Source organism: Epinephelus lanceolatus, chromosome 11 (assembly GCF_041903045.1).
Source record: "Epinephelus lanceolatus isolate andai-2023 chromosome 11, ASM4190304v1, whole genome shotgun sequence".
Classification (NCBI taxonomy): Eukaryota; Metazoa; Chordata; class Actinopteri; order Perciformes; family Serranidae; genus Epinephelus; species Epinephelus lanceolatus.
Window position 1 is genome coordinate 1,793,285 of NC_135744.1, and position 24,218 is coordinate 1,817,502.

The following is a 24,218-nucleotide window of genomic DNA, read 5'->3' on the forward strand; positions in this document are numbered from 1 at the left end:
ATTTGTGAGATTTTGCCTTTATCAAATTGATTTTTTAATCATCATTTCTGTCTACATAGTTTGTTTCATGTAACATGAGAAAACAGACAGATAACATATTACTTCCTTTTGTGTTTAGCCAAGCACATCTGTACAGCAGCCTGTGGTGCTTCATGTTGCCTGCCAGACAGACCAACCAGTGACATGCACAGTTGGCACACAGCTTTCCATGAGAACTCTCCAGCCTCACTTCAGAAGCACAGGTTTGTTGAACAAAAGCATATGATGTAATGTTAGTCACTATGTTACTCTAATATGTAATTTTTGTTTTACTCTGTTATGAATATGGATTGGCTAATGAAAATTCTGTTTTCATCTATCAAAGGCACAGAGAAATCAGTGTCCTGTGCTGATGTTGGAGTTGGCACCTCAACCATTGCCTTCTCAACTTCTCAACCATTCTTATCATCAACCCCAATAAAGAGACCACGCAAAAGGGCTCGCTTGGAACTGGAGGAGGAGGAAGAGGAGAATCCATTGAAGGGCAGTTCATCCATGGACATTCCTGACCCCAAGGATTCTACGTATGATCCTGAGGACTCTGTCACAGTTTTGTCTGAGTCAGCAGATGTGACATGAGTAAATAACCTCAGAATTTACTTTTTTTTTTTTTTTTTTTTGTTACATTATTTGTCTCAAGTAGTATGGGAGTTACTAATTTATCTTTGCAATTTTTGTTTTTCTACTGGACTGGAGCCTTCCTGTCCTGTTCATAAGACACCAACATATATTGTCTATGAAAAGTGTCTGATGGAGCTGTCTGAGGTGTGCCCTGTCTGTCAGCGTGTTTAAGACGTGCAGACAAGAAGGATAGGCACATTCCTCTGTGTAGAACAGACATGCCCACATTGTCAGTTCTTCAGAAAATGGAACAGCCAGCCAATTCTGGGAAGCACACCTGCAGGAAACCTCCAGCTTTCAGCTGCAGTATACACCACAGGTGCATCTTTCTTCAAACTTGAAAAGGTAATGGATTAAGACTTCACTATGTAATTTTATTAGTTTTGCATATCATATTGCTAAATGTTGTATAGAGCAGTACTTATGACACATCTTGTCTGTCTGTCCTCAGATCTTTTGGGCAATGCAGCTGAAGATGTTTCAGTATGACACTTTTCGTCGTCATGCACGGACGTACATAGAGCCTGCCATCATACACACGTGGAAGACAGTGCAGAACGGCATGATGGAGCAGCTTAGTCAGCAGTAGAGTGTTATCCTAGGTGGCGATTTAAGGGCTGACTCACCAGGTATACAAGATTCTCTGATACATTTTACTCTAATTTTTTTGTTTAGACAAGTGGTTACTATGAAGTACAACAAAGTGATATGTAAAATTTATTTTTGAAGGCCACTCTGCCAAGTTTGGCAGTTACTCAATGATGGACCTGAGGAGCAACACTATTATTGACATACAGCTGGTTCAGGTGAGTTCAAAGGTGTGATCTGTATTCAAGTTAACTAATCTGTGTTTAACGAGTGTGTTACGGCCTTGAGCAGTTAGCATTGTTCTCCACTTTGCGTGTGTGTGTGTGTGTGTTCTATCCTGCTGTGTTGCAGCGGCGCATCTCCAGCGGGCGTGTCCTTCCCGCACCTGGGTGGATTCCCCGGTGGCTGATTGGTGTGGCGGGTTGGTGCGGGGCTCCACCAATCAGAAAGCGACAGCACGGAGGAAGGATATAAAAGGCTGGTGTGCCCTGCAGCCGGGGGCAGACACCTTAGAAGCTTGATTCGTGTGGTTCAGCTTTTCTGTATAGTGTGAGCGTTTGCTCTTGAGTTGTGTGTTGTGAGTGTTAGTTTTGAGTTGTGTATTACCCAGATTTGGGCCAGGGGTAAGTTTCACCACTGATTTTGATCACCTGCACTCACTGTTAGGATTTTGTCACATTGTTATTATAACACTAGGTTTAGGGGTGCTGGTCATTTGTATTTTTGTTTTCACCACTTCACTAGAGCAGTTAGTTAGGCTTTGTTTTAGGATTGCTTGATTTGTTGTTGCTCACAATTTATGTTAGACATTAGATAGATAGCTCCATTTTATTTTAAGGAGTCCTCTTTTTGTTATATTTATTTATTAATTTGACAGCACTTGGCGGCCCTTTTCTGTTGGCTTTGTTATTAATTTCCATTTGTCTTTATAAATAAATACACATTTAATTTGCAATCCATCCATCGGATTGTGTGTGTTACTTCCCTTTTCCCTAACGAGGTGGGTTTGTAACAGAGTGCTTTTAAAAAAATTTTGGTTAATAGACATTTATGTTCTGTTTTTGTGTTTTTCTGATCAGAGCAACTAAGTTGGTGGAAGTTATCACATGGAGAAAGAAGGTCTGAAGAGGAGCCTTGCTCTCTCGGAGGCACGTGGTGTTGCATTGGACAGCATTGTCACAGACCTTCACCCTCAGATCCAGAAGTTCCTGAGGGAGGCCAAAGTGACACAGTACTACGATGTCTGGCACATGGAAAGAGGTATTCGTTACTGTGTTTGTGTGTTAGAGGGTGTAGTGACTGGTCCTGTAGCCACTACTGGATGCTGATTAATTTTGTTTTGACGTGTACTCGGGCAAGGCAATAAACCAACGAAAACTTCCTTTGCGTTTGAAATAATAATGTTCATTTAATTTCTTGCGGAAACCACATACTTAATACTTGTCCACATAAATTATAAACAGAAAAACGCACAAGCACAGGCACAAGCACAAGCACAGGCACAGTCGAAAACTGTTTGCTTCTCCCCTCTAATCAGCCACACCTGTGTAACACTGAGTAACCTCAAGTAACCTACCTGACCCCCCGCCAACAACCGGGTAGAGTCAGTAAACAAAGGAAATACTGCCCCCTGTATTTTGGAGGTACAGAATAAATAAATAAACACAACATGGCTCCTACATGCCAGCCCCTAATTGCGTCTGGCAGAAGACAAAGCAATTAAAAAAGAAAAACATAAATTAAGGAGCCGTACAAATATGAATAAACTTCAAATATATGAATATGCATAAGAGCATAACCCAAGTTTTACATAAATGACTGCGCAGATAACTCAAACTGTGGCTTCACATAACAGACATATTTTTGTTACAGGTCTTTCTATCACATTTGTTTTGGTTTGAAGACGAACCACACGTACCAAACCCTTCTTATCTGGAAAGGTTTTGAGTACTCTTCCAAGCACCCAAGACCCATGTGGTGCTGTGGAGTCCATCACCATGACAACATCTCCAGGCATTAAACTCCTTTTTTCCTTTGTCCATTTTTGACGCTCTTGCAGTAATGGTAAATACTCTCGGATCCACCTTTTCCAAAAGAGGTCGGAGATGTATTGAACCTGTTTCCACCGTCTCCTGGTGTACAGATCTGTCTTGTCGAAAAGTCCTGGTGGAAGAATTGGTTTCCCTTTCATGAGTAGTAAGTGGTTTGGTATTAAGGCTTCAAGGTCGTTGGGGTTCTCTGACGGTTTTGTGATGGGGCGATCATTGAGCATTGCCTCTGCTTCGCATAGTACAGTATGAAATCCTTCATCATCTAATGTTTGTTGACGAAGCACAGAACTCAGAACCTTTCTGATCATTCGTATGAGACGCTCCCAGGTGCCACCGTGATGTGATCCAGATGGTGGGTTAAAACTCCACTTGATTCTTCTCTGTGATAAGGCCTTTTCAATTTGGTTGTGATTTAAAGCAGCCAGGGCTTCTCGTAGCTCTCTCTCTGCTCCCACAAAGTTGGTGCCATTATCCGATCTTATGTGTGAAACTTGTCCTCTTCGAGAGATGAATCTTCTCAATGCGTTGATACATGAGTCAGTATCTAGAGAGTAAGCCACTTCCAGGTGCACGGCCCTGCTTGTCATACAAGTGAACACAACTCCATACCTTTTTACAGTGCTCCGCCCTCTTTTCACATCCACTGGCCCAAAATAATCTACGCCGACGTTAGTGAATGGTGGTAGATCAGGAACCACTCTCTCCTCTTCACCCATTTTTCCTCCATAAAGCTTGCAGAACAAGCATTTTGCTATGACCTTCCTTGCTGCAGAAACACCACTTGTGATCCAGAATTTTCTCCTTGCAGTGGAAAGGATGTGATTTCTGCCTCCATGGCCAAGCTGTAAATGGAAGTGACGGAGAATAAGGTGAGAGATGTGCTGGTCCTTTGATAGGATGAGGGGATGTTTTATGTCCTCAGGGATAGCTGCTTTGCTCAGCCGTCCCCCAACACGCACAAGTCCATTTTCTAAGATAGGATCCAGTTTAAAGATGTTACTACTTCTGGGTATCTCTGGATTGCTGGAGGTTAGCGCAGCAATTTCCTCGGGGAATCTTTCTCGTTGACAGAAGGCAATTATGGCTGTCTCAGCCTCTGTGAGGTCTTCCAGCAAGACTCTTTGATTCCCAAGTGAATTTCTGAATGCTTGCATCTCCTTTAGCACATTCACTGGTGCTCCATTAGCACTTGTGTTAGCGAGCTGCAACTCCTTTCTCTTTTTACTCAGCTTCAGCAGAGCTCCTTTCAGCTTGATGATCCAAGCGACTGCGACCTTTAACCTTTGCCAGTCTGAGAAAAAGGTTATCAGCTGAGAAGTGGTATTGGTGCCGACAACTGTTGCATTGACCCTGAGGTTCCCTTTTACCTCTGGGTCATCGACAGTCACACTGAAATCCATAGGCGATTTTGGCCACTTCTCTTCAGGATCCCATAGAAACTCAGGGCTTTCCATCCATCTTTGTCTCAAAAGGCTTTCTGCCTTTAATCCACGAGAAGCATCATCAGTGGGATTTAAAGCTGTTGGAATGTATCTCCACTGTTCAACTTCCGTGTTATCCCTGATGGTGGCTATCCTGTTGGCAACAAAGGTTTGAAACCTCCTGTCCTCATTTCTGATGTACTTTAGGACTGATGTGCTGTCAGTCCAGAAGCAGGCTTTCTTCAATGGAAGCTGTAACTCTGATTGAAGCATCCTATCCACTCTGACAGCAACCACAGCAGCTGTTAGCTCCAAGCGGGGAATGGTAACAGCCTTAAGTGGAGCGACTCTGGCTTTACCGAACAGGAAAGCAATATGCACCATTTCCTTCACATTCTGAGGTAAGTAGCCGTACCATAGCCTCTCTCACTAGCATCAGAGAAATGATGCAATTGAGCACAAACTATCCTTCCAAATCCTTCGGGCTTGACACATCTGTTGACCTGAAAATCTGCCACCTTTTCCAGATCTGTCAGCCACTTGTTCCACCTTTCTTGGAAAGCTGAAGGTATGGGATCGTCCCAATCACATTTCATCCTGCATAGGTCTTGTAACAGCAGTTTGGCAGGGAGTATGAGAGGTGCTAGGAATCCTAATGGATCATAGATGGAGCTGATCATGGATAACATACCTCGTTTGGTGGAAGGCTTCTCCTTGACTTTCAGTTTGAATTTGAAACTGTCTGTTTCAATACACCACTGCAAACCTAGAGCCCTGTCCACGGGCAGCTTGTCTCTGTCTAGGTCCAGCTCACACAGGGTTTTGGATCTGAGCTCTTCTGGGATGCATTGCAGCACTTCCCTGCTGTTGCTGATCCACTGAGTTAGAGTCAACCCTCCTTTGCTACATATGGCTATGAGGTCCTTAGCCATGGTGACAGCATCCTCTTCAGAGGGCAGACTCTTCAGGAGATCATCCATGTAGAAATTCCTGTTGACTGTCTCGACCACAGCTGGTGAAAAGCTGGCCTGGTTGTCTTCAGCAGTCCTCCTAAGAGCATAACAGGCGCAACTGGGAGAGGAAACTGCTCCAAATAAATGGACAGTCATACGGTATTCTACAAGATCTTGCTCCAGATTACCTTGAGGCCACCACACAAAACGCAGGAAGTCCACATGTTCCTTTGCCACCTTTACTTGGTGGAACATGGCCTTTATGTCTGCCATTAGTGCCACACGATTCTGCCAAAACCTCATCAGGACCCCTACCAAAGAGCTGGTCAGGTTTGGGCCTTGCAAAAGCTGACTGTTGAGCGAGACCCCTTTATATTCTGCTCCACAATCAAACACGACCTGTAGCTTATGTTTTTGTGGATGGTATACACCATGATGCGGTATATACCACACTTTACCCTTTGTCGCCTCCAACTGGTGTTGCAGCACTTGTTCAGCGTAACCATTGCTTATGACCTCAGTAATAAAGTTGGTATACTCCTCATGAAAGCTTGCATTTCTTTGAAGCTTCCTCTTCAGACCACGGACACGCTGCAGAGCAATGGTAAGGTTGTTTGGCATTGAGACATCTTTCCCTCTGAAAGGTAGTTGGAACCTGTAGTGTCCGTCCTCAAGCTGAACAGAGCCCTCCATTATTTCCACAAACTTCTTTTCCTCTCTTGACATTTCCTCTTGTTCTGTAAAGGACCTTTCGATGAAGTCGTAGTTGTATTGGCTAGTCAACAGCTCCTCTATTCTGTCAACCACAGTTCTGTTGGCATGAATTGAAGGGTAACCACTCTCACTATCACCATATCCGTGTACTGAACCATTTATTACCCACCCCAGTAAGGTTTTGATGGCGTAGGGCCCTTCACCCTGACTGTTAACCACCTCCCACGGTTCCATCAGTTTGGATGCATTGGTGCCAATTAACAGATCAACATCAGAATTTATGTGAGGGATTTTAAGCTCTTTCAGATAGGGCCATTTGGTCAGCTCCTCTTCACTGATTATGTTGTCTGTGGAGACAGGCATTTCTTTTTGAGTAAACACACTGGGAAGCTTAAAGAAATGTTTGCCGGATAAGTCTGATATCTCCAGGCCTTTAACAATAGAACTTGTTACTGTTTTATCATGACCCATGGTGCGAAGATGAATCTTGGTCTTTTGTCCTTGAGTGTTCAACCTACGAAGGAGTTTTTCAGAGCAGAAGGTACCTGTACTCCCTGGGTCCAGGAAGGCATATGTTTCAATAACCTTATTTCCTTTTGTACTCTTCACTTGTACAGGCAAGATGGGAAGAATACCATTGCGGTGGCCAGCCCCTGTATGACCACAAGTTGAGGAAGTGGTGCAGCTTTAGGTGAACCTCTTTAGCTGCTCTGTATCCTTCTGATTCCCTCCTTCCTTTTGTCCAATGTGCAGAATACTGGGGTGCATTTGGCTGCAGTGTTTGCAAGTGATGCGCCTTTCACAACTCCTGCTTAAGTGTCCTGTGTTCAGGCAGCCAAAACATAGGCCTTTCTCCTTTATAAAGTCTAATTTTTCTCTGTGTGATTTTTTACCCAGTTGATAACATTGTTCCAATACATGACCATCATGTGCACAATACAAACAAGAGGAAGAATTGGTTTTGGAGACATCTTTTTTCTGAGCGTCTGCATTATTGTGAGCACTTGCTTTGCATTTATCATTAATGGAAACATGAGTTGCAAAAGTATTTCTTTTGAATTGTGCTTTCATTTGAGACTTACTTGGTCTTGTTATTCCTTTAACAGGTGGTGTGTCCTGTATGTCACCGAAGACTGGATCTGAGGTGATTCTGATCTGCTGCTCAATGAAGTTCACAATGTCTGGGAAACGTGCTCTGCGACCAGTTCTCTCACATATTTCACTTGCCTTTGTTCTCCATTTTTCTCGGAGTTTATACGGGAACTTCTGAATCAGGATTCTCATGTTAGCTGACATGCTTAGCTCTTCTAAATATTGTAACTCCTCCATAGCATTGCAGCATTCACGAAGGAAGAGTCCATAAGCTTTCAGTGCTTTAGTATTCTCAGACTTGATACTTGGCCAGCCAATGACTTTTTCCATGTAGGCTGCTGTTATGTTGAATTCATTTCCAAAATGATCCTTAAGCAGCTGCTTCGCTACAGCGTATCCTCTTTCAGCGGTCATGTGAAGGCAGATGCGCACAATGTCCCTTGGCTGCCCCCTTGTGTACTGCTCAAGGTAGTACAGACAGTCTCCTTTACACTTGCTCTTTGCCTCCACACAGTACTCAAATGCCTTCATAAATGAATTGAACCGCAGAGGATCTCCAACGTAAGTTGGAATTTCCCGATGTGGCAGTAACTGTAATGTTTGCATTTGAACAAGAAGAGCCGTTATATCATTTTGTTGTTGCAACACACTGTAGAGGTCTCCCACTGATTGATTTTGACCCGGCACAGATGGATTCCTTTGTGTGACAGCTGGATTTTTAGGCAACTCAAAATGAGGCGGTAGAGAGCTTGAGACGACAGGTGAGCTTATTTGCGACATAAGAGGCTTTGAGATGGTGTCGACCAGATAAGCTGTGGGGTCCAACTGCTGACTGTAGTGAACTGTGTTTGGATCAAATGCAACCTCATTTTTTGACAACGGCTCAGCGTAGCCTTGTAGTGAATGATGAGACACGTGCTGCTGAGAGGGCTGAGGCACAAATTGTGAGGCATGTGGATTGAGGAAAGCAGGCTTGGTTTTAGGCTTAGCCCCTTTGTTGAAATAGGACTCCATTCCGTCCGAGTGCTTCGATGCAAAGCTGCCTCTACTGCTGCTGCTGGCCTGTAGCGCTGCCAGCTTAGCACTAGCGACAGCTATCTTGGTGTTCAACTCAAGTTGTTCTTTTTGTCTCTTTAACAGGTGTTCCTGGTCCTCCAGAGCATGTTTATTCTTTAAAGCAGCAGCACGAGCCAAGAGTCCAGCCCTTTGCGCCTCCGCTCTTAAACGTTAAGCTTAAACAGAAGCTGCTAAGGATTTGCTGCTAGAGGAGGAACTGGCTGTTGAGGAACCTTTATGACGTGATGACTTCCTGGAAGATTTTGAAGCAACATTTGAAATGCTATCATGAGGTTCAATCTGGTTCTCCTCCTCCTCATGAGCACCAGCAGCAGCTTTATTTTGAGCCTCCACTCCATTTTTATTTACATCATCCTTTTGATCATGGGCTGCAGCTTTAATTTCTGTTTCCTTGTTGCCCACAGCAGGAGTTTCACCTTTTTCTCCATGATTGTCAACTGCAGTTACACCTTGAACCTGTTCCTCGGTTTGCTCAGTGTAATCAACCACAGCAGTTGTGCAACCTTGAATTTCAGCCAACCATTTCATTGTACCAGCAATAAAATCATGGACATTCAACATTTTTGCGTGAAACCATATATCATGCTTTGTTGCAGCATCATCAGGCAATAGACCCAACAAAACCTTATGCACTTGGTGTATTTCTTCAGACAAACCCACAAACTTGTTTAATTCACCTCTGACCTCATTTGCATGTTCTTTACCTTCCATCAGAACAACAATAGTTTGTTTTAGTTTAGACAGTTTATTTATTTTAGCCTTTCTTTCTTTTTCTAAATTGCTTATTTTTTCCAATAAAGCTTTGGTTGTTAATTTCACCTCACGCTTTTCTTTTTTCTCAGTTTGTGCATTTACCTCCCCACCCACATTAAGGTCAGTCTCACTCCCAGAATGTCTGTCCGGTTTCTCCTTTTCTGCCATGTTGGCCAAAAGTCAAAAGTCAACGCTTTATTTATTTTATCAGCACAAAAACGCATGCCCCGACGCGCAAAGTTTATTCAAGGCAGTTGCGAGTCCGCTACCAATGCATTGGATTTGCGCATATTGTACCGTTATGTGTGCACACACTATTTACAATGGCCATTAAATAGACGTCAGCGCTGAACCACATACCCCAATGGTGCGTTGGCCGGCACTGATGATCTGACGTCCAGATGTCCGACGTGCAGCGGCTCCAGCAGCCGCTCCGACGCGCGGTCCCGGCGGCTCCAGCAGCCCGCTCCGCTCCGATGCAGCTCCAAGCCCGCTGCGCCTCCCGGCGGCTCCAGTTGCCGCTCCGACGTGCAGTGTCACGGCGGCTCCAGTAGCCGAGAGACAGGTGAGTAACGCAGCGTTCACTTTACCGGCTGGCTGAATCACAGTGCAACGGGTTCAGGTTTTCTTCTTCCAAACGAAGCAGTTTTCGACCTAATTGTAGTGACTGGTCCTGTAGCCACTACTGGATGCTGATTAATTTTGTTTTGACGTGTACTCGGGCAAGGCAATAAACCAACGAAAACTTCCTTTGCGTTTGAAATAATAATGTTCATTTAATTTCTTGCGGAAGCCACATACTTAATACTTGTCCATATAAATTATAAACAGAAAAACGCACAAGCACAGGCACAAGCACAAGCACAAGCACAGTCGAAAACTGTTTGCTTCTCCCCTCTAATCAGCCACACCTGTGTAACACTGAGTAACCTCAAGTAACCTACCTGACCCCCCCGCCAACAACCGGGTAGAGTCAGTAAACAAAGGAAATACTGCCCCCTGTATTTTGGAGGTACAGAATAAATAAATAAACACAACATGGCTCCTACAGAGGGTGTAAATCAGGATAAAATGCCCTTGCTCACAGGCCCACACACTATATTTTCCTAGTATCATAATTATTAATGTGTTACATGGGTTAGGGTTAGGTATTTTGTTTTCAACATATACTGTTCATCTGAACGTGACTGAAATAGTTTTATTAGGACTGTCCAAGAAACTGGTCAAGATAGCCCAGAACAAAGATTGCGAGAAGCTGAAGAAGTGTCTTTGCAGCATAAAGAACCATGTGTACTGGACAGCAGCCTCCTCTACGTCAGGGCCAGAGAGAGTGGCTAAGTGGACCTCCATTCTTAACCATGTCCAAGACATCCACACACCAAGATCCTGCTTTCCCCCAGCACTTGCATCTGCAGCACACCTCAAGAGACAAGAGCAAATGGTTGACAGCAGGTAGATACACACACAAAATTGTGTGTAAAATGTGTTTTTTTTATATATCTAAAAGATGTTTAAACCATTTGAATTCATGTGATTTTTTTTTTCAGGAACACCAGCTTTCTGCAGGCTAGAAAAGGCATTGACTAATAAGAGAATTCTGAAAGATGTGGAAAAGCTCAGCCCTCACTATCAGACCTCATCGCTGGAGGCATTTCACAGCGTCATTCTGCGGTTTGCACCCAAGAATGTTGTCTTCCCCTACCTTGGAATGTTATGCAGGTGAATAAAACATCACTATCTGTTTAGTTCATTATAGTTTAGTGTGCTTGCTATGATTTTTAAAGTACTATTTTTCCACCCAAGACTCTACCTGGCTGCCCTGCCATGCTGGCTGACCGCAGGCAACATCTACAAGTGGAGAGCTGCTGTACAGAGTCAACATCCCCAAATCTAAACGCGGAGAATGCACCGCAAAGCCTGTGAAAGCAGAGCCAACATTCCGTAAGTTTTACAATCTTTTATTTGAACCCCACAAATTAAAATAAACATGGACACACAGGCATAACACAAAAGGTTGAAAATAAACACAAACAAATAAAATCTGAATTCTTTTTAGATGGTTTTCAAAATAAATAATAAATAAGGAGAATGTATAAATTAGGAGAAATAAGAAGAGACACTTTACAACACTGCAGCACAAGGCTTTTTGGTTCTAGTGCAATATTCTTGTAAACATTAATTTTTGTTTATTGCACTGCAGACTATGTTGATGCACTGTTGGACCTATCTTCATGAAGGTTTTCCAGGACCCTGCCCCATATGTGAACGAGGTGCTGAAACTTACAATCCCTGAAGACCTCTCGGCTCAGTATGAAAGACCCGACAAGCTGGACGTTATAGCCAGTTACGTGTCAAGGTTAAACCAAGGACAGGTCTGAACCCAACATACTGTCCTTCTGCGTCAGGGAACTCTGCACGAATCCTCAGCACCAGGCAGGCAGCACAACTCTCACACTCCGCCCCAGAAAGCCCCAGCACCAGCTTACAAAGCTTCTGTAGGCTAGGTATCTATATTGGCTGGACACAATTCAGTAGAAAGTCAGCACTGAATGTTCACATCCATGGCAACTGGCAAGTTCAACTGTTCCACTTCAGATATTTATTTTGTATGTCTACAAATGTTTCTTGCAATAAAACATCTTTACTAACTGTTCTGTGTGTTTTCATTGTTTGATATGTAGTTTTCATGTTACCAAGTAAAAAATAGTAAAGATAAACTATAAGGAATGTAAGATAGAGAAAACAGTTATGTACTTTTAATCATAACACTTTTGCAACAAATTAATAGTATTTATGGGACTAAAAGCTTACTGCACTATTCCCCTCAGACGTAAAGGTCCATAGTCTGCCCGATAAATATTCAGTGCACTCTGCAATGAAAATACATTCAGGCAGACAGGTTCTAGGCCAGGATGGTCCACCATGCATGATGGTGGCTCAGGAAGCTGCTGTAGTCTTCGTGTAACCTAGAAATTATGAAAGGTGAGTGACAATGGATTACAGAAAAGAGAGACCGTAAAATGACAACCATGTTTGCCCGGTATTCACACTTAACTTGTGGTATTTCCATACAGCAGATATTCTCGGGCTCTGTAGGCATTTGTTCACAATTGCCACAGGAACACCTGTTTTTAAGCAGAATTTGTATTATTCATTGGAAACTACGTAGCTAATCAATCACGTCACGTTGTTTCCTTTGTAATGTTTATTTAAAGTTTATAAACTGTTGGAACTGGTTCAAAAACAATACTGCTGGTAGAGAGGTGATGGAAGGCAACTGTGGCTTATTGAAAACTACAGTTGTTGAAAATTGCTGGCAGTAGCTAATTACAGGTTGTCACTGAAAATAAGAGGAGGTTCTCAATTGACTTACCTGGCTACATAAAGGTAAATTAAAATAAATAAATAATATGGGGTTATGCTTTTCTCTAGTATGGGCGAGTGCTCAATTGCATCCGCGTTACTGCAACTGAACAGCAGTAAATGCCGGCCGAGGTTTGGCGAAGCTTTATGATGTAAACACTCGAGGCATGAGAAGGGGGTTGTGATCTGTAACAACATGGGAAGACGGCCACTAAGCCCGTAAGACTTTCGTTAGTCTGTGCAGTAACATAAAAGTAATGTCGAGCTAACAAACTTAACTACTAACCACTGAGAAACATCCACGTTCATTCTTGGCTGCTGACTTTCTTCTGGGGCCTCGTTGTTCTGGGTCAGACTCCAGCTCGAACATGTATGGTTGCACCGCAGTCTGTTGTCCGGTGGCCATTTCTTCCACAAACTCAGCCGTTGCCATGGTCACATGATGCCGGCCTCACGTCTTCCACAGGCAGGAAGAGGTGGGCGGCGCAAATACCGTCTTTGGGCGGCGCACGCAGTAGCTCATTAGCATTTAAAGAGAAAGGCACTGAAACCAGCCATCTGGAGTAGGGCTGTGAAACTGGTGTTTCAAGAACCCTGTTGTGTTCAATCCTTCAGCTTTTTCGACCAAAGCATGTTACTAACATTCCATTTAGACATCAGGGAACCATGTCAGGAAGCAGAAATGAGCATAATATGTCACCTTTAACTGGCTGCCATGGCCACAATTTTCACTGTACATACACAATTTATACCAAAAAACGTAGGAAAATTTGTCCTGGTCACAGATATGTTGACATGGAATCTCTCACACGTACACATTTTTGCTGAGTGGCTCCAAAGCGAAGGGAGCGCAGATTTTTTTCTCATTCACTCCCATGTAAACTGAGAGGAATTTCTGGAAAACAGCTGAGGTGCAACACATTTGTAACTCGCTCATGTGACCACTTTTTTGACTCTACACATATAAAACATGACACGAGAAGTGGCTCTCTCTCACCATCACTTTATTTTCTTGATTGGACCAACGGTCTGGGAATGGGAAGAACTTGTTTGAGAAACTTCAAACCCATATTAAACAGCCTTTGCTGATCTGCTCTCTCATGAGCTCTCTGTGTGCCCCTCAGGTGCAGGCAAGTCATTAATCGCCATGACAACGGCTGCACACACAGACACACACACACATGGCTCTGTGTGTGTGTGTCTCACAATCTTTAAAGGACAGATTACAGCAGCAGAATCTTCATTTGAAACAGCAAATACACATTATTAACCCCTAAAGTGCCAAAATGGGCTCTCTAGTGCCACCTAGGCGCACTAAAATGGCCACTGTGGCCCGTAGGAATGTCGTAGACTGCTCAAACCAAAACTGGTGTGTTTGACCTATAAAGCACGCACTGACACCCTTGACCTAAATCCAACAGGAAGTGAGTTACTTGCCATTTCAAAGTAAGATTTCCCCTCAAATGTGCTCTTCTTCAAAAAACATCTCCTCCTACACCGTTTATTGTATCGGCTTTAAAGACGCACACATGCCAGCTCAACTGCTGCTAAACAGATCTTCTGTATAACTTTCTCTCTCTCACCATTACTTTATTTTGATGATTGGACCAACGGTTTGGGAATGGGAAGAACTTGTTCGAGGAGTTAAATCTCCACTAAAAGAGGTCACTTCTCTGTGTTCTGTCTGTCTCTCTCGGCTCTTCTGCCAGGTGCACCTACTTCATTACCACGGCAACCGCTGTCACACACAAACTCACAGAAACATGATGTGTGTGCGTGTCTACATCTTACATGCAGACATGACAGGGGCAGCATCTCCATTTTAACCCTTCAGGTGCCAGTTTATTGAAGAAAATATACCATTTTCATTTCAACATTTCAAAAGGCTGTCGCCTCAAAGTGGTGAGAGATAAAGGCATACTGTAAATGAGAAAAATATTCATCATGACCCAAAGTTTGTGATGGGAGTAAATTAAGTCATCTCATTTGCATATTGTGGCGTCACTAGGCGGTGGCCATATTGGATTTCATAAATCTCAGTAAAACAGCATTTTGAACATATTTACACAGTAGATTTCTTTTGTTTTGAGCTGTTTTTGTTGTCTCTTCCTCAAAATAAAGGAAGAGGAATCTGATTGGAGTAAATTCACTTATCTAATTTGCATATTGTGACATCACTTCTACACACCTACAGCTACAGAAAGCATTTGAACATCAAAACGTTCAGCTCTGTAAGGATTTTCTGATGTTTGTGGCAATATGTTTGATATTTCTAAATAATTCACAATGATGACATAAGCTGGAGGCTGAAACAGGCACGAGTGCGAGGTCCCGCCCAACGCTGCTTGCAGCTTTAATTATTAATTATTTCCGATAGCCAATTAAATCCCAACATATTTGGTTCCTCCGTGTGAAACCTAGTGTGTTGACCCCAACATTTATGGTGCCGCCGAGTGAGGTAAAAATATGTTGACCCCAACAATGTGATAACAAAAGTAATGTTGTAACAGGTTTTTTGGTTTTGGGGTAATTGCAATATTATTACTTAAATTGTATTTGTAATTAATTACACTAGTCATTGCATGTCTTTGGACTGTAGGAGGAAGCAGGTGTACCTGGAAGAAACCGACACTGATGTGGGCTTCCTCTGGGACGCTGACGCTGACTCGAAGAATATGCAAACTCCAAACAGAAGGGCTCCCCCACCCTTGATTTGAGCCAGGAGCCCTCTTCCAGAGAGGCGACAATGCTAATCACTGCGTCACTGTGCTGCTTCGGTTAAAGGGATAGTTTGATATTTTGGCAAATTTGCCTATTGCCGTAACCCCTACAGTCATATGAGTAGGTACATTACCTTTAATTATCAGTGCCTGTTGTTCTGAGATCGATGGGGCAGAGCTGACCGCTGCTTGGTGCACAAAATGGAGGTGAACGGTACAGCCCCCTCTCTTCCTCAAAACTAATCAAATACACCATCAAATGACTCCAAAACGCTCTTGTGGACAACATGTAGCTTACAAATTCACCACACTATAAAATAATAATGTAATATTACAAGACAGAGTTGTTTTGAAGCCAAATGCACAGCCGGAACTACAGTACATTCCAGACATACAGTACTTGCTGGGCGGAGTGATTTCAAACAGTGTATGTTTTGTGCAGTTACTCCCGTCATCAAAACAACTTTGTTGAGAAGAAGCCAGAATATACAGAGGAAGAGTTACAGGTTTTGGAAGCAGAGAGAGCAAGAAGAGAGGCTGAGGCTGCCGAGCAACCAGGGGCTGAGGGGAGACCCAGAGCCGGCATGGATTGGTGGTGTAAATGTGGGGCTTACTGGCCACTTTATTAGGTACACCTGTGCAATCTAATACAATGCAATACAACAGCTCTGCCACACATTCTACGTTTACAAAGCTTTTACGTTTTCAGTTTTTGTTGACATTGTCAGAAAGGTGATTATTCTACTTTATCATTGAGGTTGTAGTGGGTGGTGTTGGTGTACTGGAGTGCAATATATTGAAAAGTGTTCCTAATATTTTTGTCTCCCTTAATTAGACAAAATTAGGAGGCCACCCCAGTACACCACCACCACCATTCACTATGACCTCAATAATAAACAAAGTAGAATCATCACTTTCTAGACAATGTCAACAATAACCGAAAATGTATAAGCTTCGGGAAAAAAATCATGGTATAGCCGTTCTACTGGATTGCATGGAATTACATAGGTGTACCTAACAAAGTGGCCAGTGACTGTATGTTACATACATATGTTGATGGTGGGATGGGACGAGAGTATGCCTCAAAATAATCACCGGAACACGGGGAGAACATGCTAACTCCACACTCATAAATCACCACAACTCCTGAGGGAACAACAACATAAAATGTTCCCTAGCAGAAGGCGTTTGAGCCACTCCTGAGCTTCTGCGCTCCATCCTTTCACTGTAGTCCTCAGGTTAAAAAATGGTTGGAGCGAACATTTTCCAGACCATTTCCACAGGCGTGTTGGGGTCGATGTCCAGCACAAATAGCCATTGTTTCATCCTATCCGTATTTTTGGTTGGTACTACGTGAAACTTCACTCTGCTCCATGTCTTCGGCTTGTTACCACAGCCTTTTACAATACATGTGTAAACCATGATTTACAACAACACCTGACGATACTGCAAATGCAAGGCTGCAAGCAGTAACAACGGCACTGTCTCAGGTGCGCACTGTGTCACTCCGCCCAGTGGTTTACTCAAGAAAGTAGTTCCGAGTATTTGCTTCATGTGTCGTAATGTTACTTAATAATACATTATTATTTCATAGCGTGGGGAATGCGCAAGTCATGTATTTTCCACTAGAGCGTTTCATTTGATGGTGTATTTGATTAGTTTTGAGGGAAAGAGGGAGCTGTACCGTTCACCTCCATTTCAGCGGGCAGCTCTGCCCCACCGATCTCAGAACAGCAGGCACTGACAATTCAAGGTAATGTACCTTCTCATATGACTATAAGGATTACGGCAATAGGCGAATCTGCCAAAACGTCGAACTATCCCTTTAAATTTAGTGGTCAAACTTATAACTAACTAACTTATTTATTTGAATTCCAGAAATGTCAAAAATTTTGATGAACTTCTTAAATTAAGTTATAAACTGACTAAAACACTTGAATAAAACGTGTCATTTTTTATCACATGTAAAAAAAAACTTCAGTCCATTAAAATGAGGGCAGATTCTTGAAAGCCAGAGCTGCACAAAGCTAATATGTGCTGTTACTTGTTGATATATAACTAAGATATATATTTTATTTTATATAGTATAGTAGTATATAGTATAGTTAATTTTATATTAAGATCTTTTACAGAAAAACTTAGGATCCTCTTCTCTACAGGTGATATGAGGCATTTACTACATTTCACTTCTTAATTAGAAGAAGAAATTCATACACCAACGTTTTAGGCTTTTAATTAAATTCTTCTAGATGGTTTATTACATTTATGAATGACATGTCTGTAGCTGTTACAATTTTTATAACATTTTTGCTGGAACAGTATTTAATGGGCTTATACTTGATCCATTTAAAAAGGTCTGTATTGGTATTATCAGATTGATAGATGTATTTTGAGCACTGAGCTAAAAAATGTACATTTTATGTAACACAATAATCAATCTTCATTCCCAGGAGGACTTGTACATTTCTTTAGGGGAAACATCAGCAACAAATGTAATTCTAATTCCAACCATCTCTACCAGCCCTGTTTATGAGCTGCTGGAATGCAAAAAGAAGAATGCTAATGAAATACTGACAGAGAGACATTTAAAGAGAGAACTCCATGTAGTTTGATGACATTGGTGCTGTGTTTCAGCTGTGTGTGTAAACACAAAGTGTTACATGACTCGTATATTTAGTAATGACCACAATGTATCACACAGCAAATTTGGGAAGTGATGAGAAATCCAGGGAAGTGGTTAAAATGTTACCTCAGTGCATAATACAGTGTTGTAATAGTGGCATTTGTGTTTGTATCATAGTACAGTTTGTGTGTTGTGTTTGAATTTAAAGTTAATGTGTGTGTGTTTTTAAATGTATGTGTTTCATTCAAATGTTGCTGTTAGATGTGTTTGTTTTCAAGATTTTTTTTATTTTTTGCTTTTTTATTGCAAGACATTAATTCTGTCCGAATCCATCTACTGGTGTTGATCAATTTACATGACACAAGACAGTGTGAGAAACATTACTGCGTCTTTGTCTCTGCTGTTAGGAAAGAGTGACCAAATGTAGCTTTCCACTAACATTACATAACATGTACAGTGTGGTTGCAGACGATTGCAGACACATCCCGTGGATAATAACCACCTGTAGTTGACTCCCACAGCTCCTTCATCAAGTAAAAAATGTGTCATGTTTGTTATGCAGACCAACACTTGCTATAAAGGTGGTTAGAAAGTAAACAGACTTTAATGTTTTCATAAATTCACCTGCATATTTCAGTAATAAAGATGCTTAAGACAAAATTAATTCATATTTGGATTTTGTGATTTGACTTCTGAATAAAATTGCAAAGCACAAATGACTCCAGGGAAGTACTCTTGTAACCTGTCAGAACTTTGAATTTAAAATGTAAGGTGACAGGATTTTGTTCATAATGACATGAAACAACATGTCTGTGTGTGTAAGAGAAAGACTGGCTCAGTAAAATGTGAGGATCAAATAGGCTCTCACTCACTCACTCATCCCAAAAACACCCAAACAAAATACAAATATAGAGACTGCATGGCTCACAATGTATGCATTTCTTTGAGAATGAAGTAAAGCAGAGCAAAAGTAAAAGTTGTTGGCACCCCAATCATCATTGATCTGACATTTTATTACAATATTTATGTATCTCATTTTTAATGTAATTAATTGTATGTTCATTTCGGGTAATGTTTTTGTTCCCGATCATTTGTTTGTCTTTTACTTTTAATAAATACTTTACTGATTTTAAAAAGATTTGGTAGAAAATGAGGAGAGGGCACCAGGAATCTTCATTATTTTGTAGATTCAGACACAACCGACAAAACGTTTTCATTCTCAGATCCATTAAGCAGCTTCAATCCTCAGCAGATGAACTATGGGCATTTTTAAATGATTGCTTAATGTTGCAAAATAAGGCATTTTTCTGGAGTGTAATATAAACTATCGCAGGTACCTGAGTTAAAAGAAAAGCCGCATTTATCCTGCATGTCTATCACTGTTTTCAATGTTTTAAGGCAGATCTGAATGTCAACTAGCAACAGTCTGTTAATTTTTTTTTTTAGCTATAAGCAAGACAACTGTAAAAACACAAAACACAAAATTAAACACATGAAATTTGCACAGGATTCTGAAACATATATACTAGTCATAATTTTTATGATAAATGTATTAATTGTTGTTATTCTATTTTATGAAAATTTTCCCAGGCAGAGTGTGTTACACTTAAATAATGTGTCATGCCATCAATATTACAGTGTCTTGTTTTGGGAAACTTTTTTGTTGGGTGAGTAATCAACGCACAACTTCCTCTCTTATCCTTAAAAGGAATATTGAGTCACTGACTCTGGGGTGTAGTTGCTCAATATGCCCTGTCCTCAGCCTATATAACAGCTGCCTGCAGCTGAGAAACACAGGTTGTATTTGAGAAAACATGAAGACTTTCAATCTGTGCATTCTATTAAGCCTGGCAGTCACAGTTTACTGTGTGCCATTACAGCAGGTTACTGCGCAAGATGAGAACTTTGCAGAGGTATGTATTCTTACTTTGTCTTTTCTGCACATATTCTTACTATTTTGCATTATAGTGCATGTGAAAACTTTAATGTTCTAGGAATTCTGAATGTCACACTAGAGCTGTAATAGCTTTCTGCATTGTAACCAACCCTCTTCCTATATAGAGTATAATGTGCTCTCTGCAACTGATGCATAATTGAGAATCAAACTCCTGTCCTATCTTGCAGAACTACTTGAAGAAATTCTTCAACCTAACAGAGGAGAGAGGTCCAACTATCAGACGGGGGATCAGCCCAGTGAGCAGGAAGCTGAGTGAGATGCAGAGATTCTTTGGTCTCCAGATTACCGGGATGCTTGACGCTGACACGTTAGAGACGATGAAGAAGCCCCGCTGTGGCGTTCCGGACAGCAACATTGCCCATTTCTCCACTTTTGGAAATAATCTGAAGTGGGAGAAAAACAACCTTACCTACAGGTGAAGGATCTGAAGAGAGAAAGAGTATGAAAGAATAACTGTAGTAAATCTAACTAATAATATCCTTTACTATTTTCTGTCCTGCAGGATAGAGAACTACACACCTGACATGTCTCAGTCAGAGGTAGATGACTCTATAGAGAAAGCACTGCAGGTTTGGGCCAAAGTCACTCCTCTGAGATTCACAAGAATCTACAGTGGCACGGCTGACATCATGATCTCATTTGGCCGTCAAGGTGAGTACAGAATTTTTCCAGTTATATACTCTGTCTGTGCTCAGTTTATTTGTTATGATTTTCCACGAAGCATCATTGCTTTAACTAAGTGTTTTCTGCATCTGGAATCACATTGGAGAGCTGATCAATTGTAGCACTAAGATGCTTTTAGGAAAAAACCAAACCAAAAAAAAACAACAACATTTTTTAAACACTAATTTCGTTAATGGCTTGTAGTTGTATTTGTTTGCAAAACTTGACATGAGTGTGTTCTTGTTAACAGCACATGGTGATTATTACCCCTTTGATGGCCCTGATGGAACTCTTGCCCATGCCTTCGCACCAGCCCCTGGCATCGGAGGAGATGCTCATTTTGATGATGACGAGACCTTCACTTTCCGCTCTAACACAGGTCAGTTTGTTAGTAATACACAGCATAGTGTGTCTTTTACTCACTAACTGCTGTCAGTGACATGATCTAATCATGGAGAGGAGCTATAACTGACCTGTCATTCTGTGTTTTCTGCTGTAGGCTACATCCTCTTCATGGTGGCTGCCCATGAGTTTGGCCACTCCCTGGGCTTGTCTCACTCTAAAGATCCTGGTGCTCTCATGTACCCTGTGTACACATACAGAAACCCAGACACCTTTGTTCTGCCCCGTGATGATGTCAACGGCATCCAGTCTCTCTATGGTCCGTACTGACTGGCTGGATCATTAATGCCTGTTTGCACAAAGAGCACTCTGTCTGACAATCTCTTGCATAGTCTATTGTAATAATAATAATAATGATAACAATAATTACTATTATTATTATTGTTATTATTATTATTATTACTTTATTGTTGTAATGAAATTTTGGTTTCATTTAACCCCCAGGTGCAAACCCTGATAAGGATCCATCTGTAGAGGAACCTAGGCCTCCAACTACCCCTGATGCCTGTGATTCAACCATGACCTTGGATGCTGTGGCCACCCTGCGAGGAGAGATGCTCTTTTTCAAAGACAGGTAGCCTATTGTAGACATACAGATTGCTCAGATATCTGGGGTCCATGAAGAATTTGTCTCTTGACACAAGATCTGACACATGAACATGAACATGAACTAATAAATGGTCTTTTTTTTTTTAAAGATATTTTTTGGGGCATTTTTGCCTTTAATTGAAAGGACAGCTTAAGTGTGACCACAGGCTGGAGTCGAACCTGTGCCACTGCGGCAACAGCCTTGGGAGCCTGCTCTATCCACTAATCCACCAACGCCCCTAATAAATGTTCTTGTTGTGTTCTCAGCTTCTTCTGGCGGAGCTACCCTCAGAGCAATACACCTCAGCAAAGTCTCATCACAAACTTCTGGCCCAATGCTCCCACCAACATCAATGCCGCTTATGAAAGCCAACAGTCAGACAAACTCTTTCTCTTTAAAGGTATGTGTTTTCCTTATCTACCCAAGTCTTTAATGTGACACAAATTTCAAGCCTTCATTATTTACATTTACATACATACATGCATATATATATATATATATATATATATATATATATATATATATATATATAAATTTTAATCTCTGTACAGATCAAAGAGTATGGGCTTTCAGTGCCTATGATCTTGAACGTGGCTATCCCAAATCAATTTCCAGTTTCGGTCTGCCCAGAAGCGTGAAGAAAATTGATGCAGCACTTTATGATGTTGAATCTGGCAAGACTCTGTTTTTCGTAGGCAGCAATTACTACAGGTGAGTTCAAATAAGGTGATGTGAAATTATTGAAGGGACTGGATTAGATATGATGATGGTTTACAAGGTGGTGAATCAGTCTAATTACTGTCTGTGTTTTCTCAGTTATGATGAGGCCACAAAGAAGATGGACCAGGGATTCCCCAAGAGAGTGGATCAGACTTTCTCAGGCTTGACTGGCAAGGTGACTGCAGCTTTCCAGTACAGAGGCAAGTAACAAAGTTTGTCCAGTCAAGATTACAAGATTACTTAAATGAGAAAAAGGTTGCAGAGAAACTAATACTAAGCATCTGTTCTGCAGGTTTCACTTACATCTACAGTGGACCCTACATGTTTGAGTATAGCTTGAGGACTGGGAGGTTGTTCCGTGTGCTGAGGAACAGCTACTTCCTGCGCTGCACTAACTACTAGAGCAGTTTACCAGCTAAGCTGTTTATGTCACCAATCTGAATGACAATAAGGGCAACAGAGTTAAAGTGTCCATAATAATACATCTAACAATTAATAATAATATTGTTATGGTATGTTTTATGGTATGGCTTTTTATTTTTATTTTTTTTTAGATAATTTAACATTATTTGATGTTAGTTTATTTATGTCATCTTCATAATTTAATTATTGCTTTTATTTTTGTTGCAGTATTTTTAATTTTGACTTTAATGTAGTTAAGCTGTAGAATTTTGGAGCTAATACATAAATTAATTTTGAAACATTGTTACAACTGTGCATGTCTACACAGCTTTATTCACCACTGTGACAAAATTAATGTATGCCAATGTTTAAAAAAACAAACAAATGTGACACAGTGATACAAATTAGCACCTAAAATGAGCAAATTAAAGTTGTTTAAATACATTTTAAGTATGTTCTGTTGTTATTTTGCAGATGTAGATCAAGAGATAATGTCATGATTGCCAAGATAGTTTCAGTTTCAGACAACTTTATTTATGCCAAATGGGCAATTCATTTGCAGCTTTCCTTATTTATTTATTTTTTTTTTGAATATTTTATTTTCAATTTTCCATTTTAACAAGACATACACAGCACAGAAAATACACACAGACATGGCTCCAAATCCATCTCCTGTCCCGAAGGCATACAAACTAAGAGAGACCTAACTAATAGGTAATAGGTAATAGGTAATACTCAAAAAAATAAATAAATACTACAAATTAAAGAAAATAATAAAATAAATCAAAATAGAATAAATAAACACAACCATATGAGAGGCAATGTAAATATGGCTTATTCAGACAACTAATGACGTATCAGTCCATTAACATTTTTATACAAAATCTGACAAAGGTGTTGGTAAAGTATCAACATAGGTCAAGTATGGCTGCCAAATCTTCAGAAAGGAGTCATATTCATTTCTTAGATTGTACGTGATCTTTTCAAGTGGGATGCATCGGTTCATTTTCAAATACCTAGCAATGGGGAGACAGGAATCAGACTTCCAGGTCAATGCTATGCACTTCCTGGCAATGCACAAAGCTATCTCCAAAAACCTCTTCTGGAAGTTCCTTAAGTGCATGCCAATGGTTGTAAAATTCACCAACAGGCAAATTTGTGGTCCCAATGGGAAATTAACACACACACGAAAACGGAGAGAGATACCCATGATGGAAAAACAGCCCCAAATGTGACGGAGACAACAGCTGGGAGAGGAAGCGCTTGTCGACCAGCGTGGAGAAATGCGCGTCTGATGTGAATGGGCTCGTGAGAATTTCGGTGCACTGCGCTTCGCAGCACTTCGTTGGCAGTGTGGCCCTGGCCTAACTAGGGGCTGGTACAAGGCAAGCCTGAGCCGGCCCTAACTATAAGCTTTATCAAAGAGGAAAGTCTTAAGTCTTAAATGTGAAAACAGTGTCTGCCTCCCAG

General features: G+C 41.3%; 1 protein-coding gene and 1 pseudogene across 1 annotated transcript; both read left to right on the top strand.

The window, feature by feature from the left end:
- Positions 1-1,123: 1,123 nt before the first annotated feature.
- LOC144464579 (uncharacterized) lies at positions 1,124-11,237 on the top strand (annotated as a pseudogene).
- Positions 11,238-19,784: 8,547 nt separating this feature from the next.
- On the top strand, positions 19,785-23,192 carry LOC117271738 (collagenase 3-like). The gene is made up of 10 exons (XM_033650102.2): positions 19,785-19,928; positions 20,140-20,387; positions 20,475-20,623; positions 20,886-21,014; positions 21,135-21,296; positions 21,482-21,611; positions 21,893-22,026; positions 22,178-22,337; positions 22,443-22,546; positions 22,639-23,192. The coding sequence occupies exons 1-10, from the start codon at positions 19,830-19,832 to the stop codon at positions 22,746-22,748; spliced, it is 1,425 nt and encodes a 474-aa protein (XP_033505993.1). The 5' UTR covers positions 19,785-19,829; the 3' UTR covers positions 22,749-23,192.
- Positions 23,193-24,218: the final 1,026 nt, after the last annotated feature.